Source organism: Bicyclus anynana, chromosome 8 (genome assembly GCF_947172395.1).
Source record: "Bicyclus anynana chromosome 8, ilBicAnyn1.1, whole genome shotgun sequence".
NCBI classification, from domain to species: domain Eukaryota; kingdom Metazoa; phylum Arthropoda; class Insecta; order Lepidoptera; family Nymphalidae; genus Bicyclus; species Bicyclus anynana.
In genome coordinates this window covers 8,439,555-8,448,172 of record NC_069090.1, presented here as the reverse complement: position 1 = coordinate 8,448,172, position 8,618 = coordinate 8,439,555, and the positions used below count along the sequence as shown (strand labels likewise).

At 36.8% G+C, this 8,618-nt stretch overlaps 1 protein-coding gene across 2 annotated transcripts; it reads right to left on the bottom strand.

Moving 5' to 3' along the window:
* Window positions 1-753: 753 nt before the first annotated feature.
* Window positions 754-8,389, bottom strand: LOC112050102 (SWI/SNF-related matrix-associated actin-dependent regulator of chromatin subfamily B member 1-A). Of its 2 annotated transcripts, XM_024088253.2 has the most exons (8): window positions 8,061-8,389; window positions 7,321-7,511; window positions 6,594-6,756; window positions 5,983-6,130; window positions 4,896-5,107; window positions 3,965-4,141; window positions 3,177-3,315; window positions 754-1,024 (listed from the first exon to the last, which is right to left on the bottom strand). In XM_024088253.2, the coding sequence occupies exons 1-8, from the start codon at window positions 8,139-8,141 to the stop codon at window positions 933-935; spliced, it is 1,203 nt and encodes a 400-aa protein (XP_023944021.1). In that variant the 5' UTR covers window positions 8,142-8,389; the 3' UTR covers window positions 754-932. The 2 variants fall into 2 exon arrangements, with proteins under 2 accessions (XP_023944021.1, XP_023944023.1); XM_024088255.2 differs by lacking the exon at window positions 754-1,024 and having other exon boundaries at window positions 3,169-3,315.
* Between the last annotated feature and the right edge of the window lie 229 nt (window positions 8,390-8,618).

The window sequence follows — 8,618 nt, the reverse complement described above, 5'->3', positions numbered from 1 at the left end:
ATTAAATTAGTAAATAATTTAACAGAGAGATAATTTACGGTAATATTAGATCGAAAATCTTTCAACAAACCTGTATAATATTTTATTTGCGTATCAAATTAATTACCATACACTAGGGCCGGTGAATAGTTAATCGGTAATTTACTAACCGATTTAAGCATTCGCAATCTCTAGTTACGTCAAAAGGAACTGCCAGCAGCACTATCCTAGATTGAATCTAAGGGGGATGTCTCATTAGTGCGTTGCGTTGCGTCGTCAAAACGGAACAACGCATTGTATGCCTCACGACATCGCGATAACGCACGCACCTAGTTAGTCAGTCTCAACAATGGATCGAAACAAGTAAAACACTGTCAGTCGTAGAAACGTCTCTACGACGACGTAACGCTTTAATGTGGCATGACATCTGTATATATAATAGAAAGTCGTGTTTGTTTCACTATTTATAACTCAAGAACGGCTGAAAATTGGTGGAGAGGTAGCTAAGAACCAGGAGACGGACATTAGCGTAGGCGTAAGGCTAGGTAAGAGGTAGAGTTAAGTAGGGATATGATATGATAGGGTAGGTGGTAGGCACGACGGAAGTAGCAATGTGGAATGTCCCATTCGAACCGTTGTTGCTTCATTTAAGACGCGGAGGGTTGCGCTGGGTTTTAGTGGAAATTTTGGTTCTGGCCGGCGAGCCCCACATACCCTCCTGAAGTCTCCTCCGTGACATCTTCGAGAGGTATGCGTAAAAACATTTCCCAGCAAGAGGAAAAAAAAGGTTAGGTTAGGTAGGTAGGTTGGTAGGGTGGGAGTAGGCAGGTTAGGGTTAGGGTTTCACACTGACGAAGTCGTGAGCGTTTGCTAATTTATAATAAATGGAAAACGACGCAGCAACGTAACACAATGCGCTAATGGGGCATCGCTCTTATAGTACAGATGGGTGATTATATCTTTTTCCTCCTCTTTTCGGGCGTAGTCTGGAACAGAGCTTCGTCGGCCCGGATCAAACGGTTGACGGCACGGCTCAACGATACATCTGCCACCAAAAAAATACAGTAAATACACCATTTTTTAAATAACAACACTTAATCACAATATAACCCATGATAAATAAAAAATTACGTTTCATTCGTTTCGTTCGTCATTTCGTTACGTAAATCGTAATTATTTATAAAATATGTTTACACGTTGCGTACTTCTATATTGAGTAATATATAATTTATATACATGCTATATTTATATATATTTGGTGTTGCTATATTGAAAAATAATGAGTTGGTAAGCAGATTGTATCATGTTTATCACTTAGAGAATTAAAATAAAATGAAACAATAAGATTTGAACAAATCTTTAATGGTAACAATTTCAACAGTCCACTTACACAAGTAAAAACACCCGAATACGGGATTTTAATAATTTAAATAATACATATACATAATTATAAATAATAAACTACCGTAAAAGCGTAGGTATGTATACATAAAATAATTAAGTACATAAACAAAATAAGATAGTACGTACATATAAAAAAAAATCTTACTATAATTTGCAGAGTATTACACTTTCGGAATATTGAGTAAATATTTATTAAATAATACTGAAAAATTTGACTAAATTCTGTTTTGGAAGTTGGCTACTAGAATAAAAATGGAAAAAAATGCCAACCACCATCTACTCGTTCAAGTTACTACATCATAAAGGAATATTCATTAAATACTGGGTACTTTTTCTTTTGTATAGTATACATGTACAGTCAACATAATACATATGTATTCGTACTTTATATACAGTAAAATTGATATAATCATTATTGTAACAAGTTTTATTAAAAGATATATTTTCCATATGTAGTTTATTATATTAAAGCACACTTGAACACAATATGTTACATTTAGATTGCTAAAAGTTTACATAAAAATAAAAGAAACTGACTGATTTCTTTAAGAAAATACTAATACAAAATTACAATCAATGATGTTTGATTTAATTTGCAAAATTTGGTAATAGCTATACATAAATAAAATATTGTATTAACAATTAATAATTGGTACAATTTCCCAATTTATGTCTAAAATATGTGTTTATTTTTTGAATACCACACTCCAAAAGAAAAAATATAAATTATGTATAGCAAGTAATAAAATTTAAACCTACACCAAAGAACATCTGCAAAGTCTAATCTGGTTTTCTCTATCTAATCTTATTTTAAGCACAATCTGTTTTTCGATCCTGAATGCCTAATGGGAGTTTTCAATGTTTTCATACTGTGAAGATGGCGTAAACGTAAACGAGAAACAGCGCCATCTAGTGGTCCATACTACTGCACAACTGTTTTAATTCCTTAGAAATTCGCGTTTACGTTTACATCTTCACAGTATGAAAACATTGAAAACTCCCACTATGCACTCAGGACAGTCTTGGACGAAGTTAGAAGCATCGCCTAGTGGGACCCGAAGGCAGAAGCAGGTGAGCTGACTGTCTCATAAGACTCTGAACTGGGCTTAAAGGGCCATTTGGGAAAGGTGTCTTGTGTTGGTCTAAATGACTTGGGCGGTCTCGTAAGACTCTAACCTAGGCTCAGAACATAGGCGTATGGGGGGGGGGGGGCATTGGACTGAATGTATCAGTCCTGATACCCTACTCTGTGGATGGAACCCATATATATAGGTAATGTAAGAAGTCAGGACCTCGCCTTTGCTGTGTGTTTGTTTTGCATGTAGTCCTAAGATGTGCTATTATCTGTCGTGAATACAAAATGGCACATTGTCGACTTACGGCCGCCAAACCCGAAATATCGCTCGTTACAATAGGAAGAAAGATATAACGATATTTCCGGTTCGGCCGCCATTGGTCGACAATTTATAATTTTGTCTTAACGATATATATTGTGGCGCTCATCGTAGGCCTCCTGTGATGTGTTGTCATTAGTAAATTGATTTGATATAATTTGACTAGACTTTATTTTATGTCGCCAACTTCCACATTCGACTTTATAGCTTGGCAAGTTCGTTGATTACACTCCCATGATATGCGGGCGACGGGAGGGAAGGACTGCGCGGCTGTGAAGTCAAGCGCGCGGGGCATCGCTGACCTCCTCCCGGCCCGCGCGAACCATTGGGAGTGTTACGAACGAACTTGCCATGCTATAGTGCCGCCACTATGCAAGTACAAGTGAAAGTACTACCAACCGGGTGTGGTGTTAGCGAGGCGCCGCATGCGCCGCGTGTTCCTGTCCTGGTCGCGGATCTTCTTCTCCATCTCGGCGTTGGTGAGGGTCTCGAGGTAGGGGGCCCACTGCTCCGCGTCCGACGGCTGGCGGTATGGGGTCTGAAAATACGTACATAATTTTATTTATTCTATATCTTTAAACTCTTTCTATATCTGTAAGCCTCATTAAGCGCAACAGTAAGAGCGTTCGGACTCATCACCGAGGGGTGGTGGTTCGATCCCCGCCCCGTTGGTCTATTGTCGTACCCACTCTTAACACAGTTTTTCCCGACTAATTGGAGGGGAATGGGAATATTGGTCCGTCAAATATTCTTTAAAAAAAAAAACTGACTCAGGCGCAGATGATATTATTGTGGTCTTCAATAGAGATCTCCTGGGACTATATTACATACTACATAGCTTCCATCATTAACCCAATATGCTCACTGCTGAGCTCGAGTACGGACATTGATATTTAATTTCTTAAATGCACACAAATAAACCCTCCAGAATCGGTGGCAGAGGTCATATTCACTGGACTGTATATACTACGGCGCTATATAGCCATATATTTTTCTAAAATAGCATCAGTCGTGGGGTTTTCTTTCATCGCTACACGCCCCCCGGCCCGCGCCGACTGTCGGGAGTTTTGCCAAGCTATAGGTGTGGCTATTACAATATCGTAGATTGGGAACTTATTTACTATCTGAACGCATCTGGAACTTTTACCCTTAAACTATTCGCTGGTAAAAACTAAAAAGGATTTTACCTCAACGACAGGCAGCGGTGCTTCACTGAAGGCATAAGTGCGCTGGTGCCAGCTCAGCTGTCCCCTCACACTGTAAGCGATGCCCGTCACAAACTCCCCTCCCAGACCCAACTCCGCGCACAGCTTCATTGCAAACTGCTCTGGGTTATTCTCCTTTTCTGACATGTCCCACTCAACCTTCAATTTGAGAATAATAAATAAATAAAAAATTGCCTTTATTCTCTGACTGCTGAATACATATGATATACTTAATACTATTACTTAATTTATACACCAGGGCAATCAGGTTGTCCTTCGACATAGGCCTCCTCCAGATTTTTCCACTCTACTCAATCTCTAGCCTTTGAGGCAAAGGCAATTTGAGAATACAAATTCAAATATCATGAAATTCAGCTTAGTAATTTTTGATTCACTTAACATAACATATTAGAACTATCCCCAATGTATTAAATATTTATACTAAAAAGAGAGAGACAGATATCTTAGCAATCCATGGATTCACTGTGCAGAAGCCGGGTCCATCGTGTGGCAGACAAAAAAACTACGAGCAAAGTCCAGGACTTGTGACCAGTGGATGTAGGGTTAAGGAATTCCTTGACAAACAATTAACACTCCCCTTCCCCCGCTCGTGTTGTTCTCCCTGCATAGGCAAATTTGGTAAGATCCTACTAATTGGCAGACAGAAAAACTCCGAGAAAAGTCCAGTACTTGTGACCAGTGGATGTAGGGTTCAGGAATTCCTTGACAAACAATTAACACTCCCGTTCCCTCGGTCGTGTTGTTCTCCCTGCATAGGCAAATATGGTAAGATCTTATTAGAGCAGCTTTGGATACTTGTTCTAATATAGAGCTTGCTGCAGTTCTAGAGAGAGTTATACTATGTTGTTATGCCGGAACAGTTTTAAGCTATTGAAATAAACAAATAATTCACCTGATCCACAAGTGATGTATTCCCAACATGTACATTCAACTTAATGATGACCCTTTGATCAGATTGCTCCTCCAAGATAGCTGGCGGTTCACTGGGGTAACCTTCAATTTGCTGACGGATGGACGTCGCTATGGCTGGTATGAAAGTGCTTGTGTTCAGTTCAAGATCGTCACACAACACCTCAGCAAACTGCTCAGGAGTAATTATAGACTCTGAAAACAGAGGGGCCTAGCTTGAAGAAATGTTTTTTTATAAAAACGTGATCATAAATAATAATTACTGATACATGGAAACCAGTGCAGTGTTGCTAACATGAGATCAAGTGAAGAGAACAGTCCCATCTCTTTTGTTCCAATGAAATGTAAGATATAGCAGCAATTTGTCTATTTCTCTCTATGAAATTATTTTATAGGTCACATGTTATGTTTATAAGTGCAATAAACTTATACTCCTTCCTAAGTTCCTAGTGAGTAATTTAACATTGATTTTAGACAGCATTATAACTTGACATCTTGGATAGAAGCAGGCGTTACTTTGCGGAAGTTCATCATGATTATATAATGATTTATTTATTTTGCTATTATCCGCGAAAATTCGGCGAACCCATGCGACAACGTCACCCAGGTCCGACAAAACACTCTCTACGTAGACTCTACAACGTGCAATTGCACGTTGTAGAGTCAACATCTCCTGAGGATGCTCCGGTTTCGGGGTGAAACGTACGTAGAGAGTGTTTTGTCGGACCTGGGTGACGTTGTCGCATGGGTTCGCCGAATTTTCGCGGATAATAGCAAAATAAATAAATCATTATATAAACTTGACATCTGTTAAAATTGCAGAAACCGCCAAATAGTAATTGATTTTTACAGCTAATAATAATTTCTTAACAGCATCTATTTAACCCTTCAACTGTCAGCAGGCATTTCAGGAATAATTGTTCTCTATACTTATTTAACCATATGTCCACATCGCGCATAAGAACATGGTGCGAATGTACGTCGGAGAACATGAGCAAAAATTACTGTGTTCCTTTTGTTAATTTTAAGTTAATTTATTAAAGGAATTATAAAATTGGGTAAATAAATACCATTCTTATTCCATGTAAATGTATCCCTCAGTTTCTGCCCTTCTATTTCCATATCTAACCTGATTGGTACAAGTATCTGCTTTTGTGATGCATTTTCAAGCATTGCTGTCATATCAGTATCATCAAAGCAGAGAGGAAAAGTGCGCACCTGAAATGGAAGAGAAGAATATCTTAGCATTCCATTAATTGGAATTCCACAGTGTGGGTGCAGGGTCTAACATAAAGCAGAGAGAAAATAGTCTGAATTAGATTGTATGGGTTAAGAAATTCCTTTAAAACTTTTTAACACTCTCCTTCTGGTCTTGTATCGAAAATATAACTGTATCAATATATACATAAATAACAAATAATATTATTAATAAATTATATTTTTATATATTTTAAATTATGTAAATTATATTTATTATTAATAATAATATTATTAATATTATTAATAAATAAGTTTTACCCAGTGAGAAAATGAGGAAGAATACATGACTTATGATGAGTTTTGTACCATGATGGTCTGATAGATTTCTGAAGTTACAAACTTTACATCTTTATAATTTTTGTTTGGATTAATAACTTAATTGAAAATAAAAATAAAAATGAATGATAGAAATACAGTAAACCTTTTTATTATGAACTCTTGTCCTACTGATTGGTGTGGCCTGTGGAACTGCATCCAAGTGAGAGGAGTTTGGCATAACTGGCATCCATGATGGATTGTGTGGCTTCTTACTCTTGCTTTCTCTTGGAGTTGCCATCTCTTGACTGACAGATATTGCTTTGTATCTAAAAAAAACAAATATCATCATCATCAACATTATCAACCTATATTTGGTCTCTCTCAGAATGAGAGGGGTTAGGCGAACTAGTCCACCGCTGGCCCAATCCGGATTGGAAGACTTCACATACACAGAGAATTAAGAAAATTCTCAATTGTGATAAATAACATAAAAATTGTATTGTAGTTATTCAGTTTAAAAAACTCTTCAGTCAAAATACTATGTGGTGATTTTATTTTATACAATGTCTTTTAAGGACTGCCATTTATATTATATATATAGTACTATTGTATGATTTATATAATTTCTTATTAAAAGGGATTAAAAATTTCTGTTTGTTGCTGATAACTTATTGATCACATTGGCTTGCATAACTGTACTAGCCAAGGTTATGGGTAGCGTTAGGGTAGGAGCAAGGGTTGTGTAGGGGAGGGTAGGGAAGGAGCAAGTTTACATAAGGCAAAGCCAAGCTTGACAGAGTCCTCCAGTGTCCATAATATAACCTAATCTATTTAAGACCTAGTACATATGACACTGCAAGCACATTATTGAAAAATTTTTATAGACATACTTCTCATCATTTCCTTCAATAATATCTTCCACTTCAGATGCCTTGAGTAATGATACTGAGCTGGTGAGAACATGAGGCCCCAGTCCGTTGTCCACTAATCGTTTCCGCTCTTCATTAGTGAGGGTTCTCCTGGCCATGCCAGGGTACTTCTTATAAAGAGACCCACGGAATAACCGCAGGTAATTGCCAACCTGTAAAATTATATATAATATTCATAAAATTCTTTGAACTTTTGTCCATAATTTGATTTTGGGACAGCTTTGATCAGCTTTTTTCTTTTTTCTGCTTCGGAGACTTTACATAAGGCATCTAATTATACTAATACTAGCAGACGTCAGATGATTTCATTTGCGTAGTTTCTGTTCCTGTAGGAATATGGGATAAAATATAGCCTATAGTACTCAGGGATAGTGTAGCTTCCCAACAGTGAATGAAATTTTCAAAGTGGTTCAGTAGTTTCGGAGCCTATTCAATGCAAACAAACAAACAATCAAATCTTTCCTATTTATAATATTAGTAGAGACTACTAATAGGAATTGCTCCCATTTACCAAAGCGAACATAAATATGAACACTATACATGATGTACATGTTGTGTTCAAAAGACAGATATGTAAAACATTCAAAGAATAAATTTAAAAACTCTTCATTCACTACAATAAAGAAGTTGTTGCACCATCAACATCACAGTTATAGAATGAGCTAAGCATACTATCTTGTGTTATACTGGTAAATTCTTACCTCAGATCCAACGCAGTAAAATTCACCGCCCTCTTCAATTTGAAAACTTATCGGCTTATCGCCGTAAGTTCTTAGAGCCATGATTCCTGATAAAAGCTTCAACCTTACACAAACCTAAGTCTTCACCAGACACCACACTTCGTTAAATTATTGTGGCTTGTGAAGGTAGCTTGTAACTTAAAAAGTATTTTGATTTGCCCGAACAACGCTCACTTATTCGACAATAAAAACATAGTCATTTTAATAATATAGTATTCTCAAATTCTATAAAAACATTAACCTGTTTGTATAAAAATGTATTTGTTTGACAGGCAGAATTTTGCATCTCTGGCACAGATTAATAAGATTTTTTGATCAAAGAATATATTTGGATTCTAGATTGTAGATTCTCTTTGGAATTTGGATTTATCCATATAGAACGAGAAGGACGTTTTTATAAAGTTTTTAATTTTTATCTTTATATTTGATGCTTCAGACCAAATTGTAACTCAATTAATATCAAAATAATGAATAAATTCAATATTGGCTTAGTTATACCGCTTTGGACTCAGTAACATT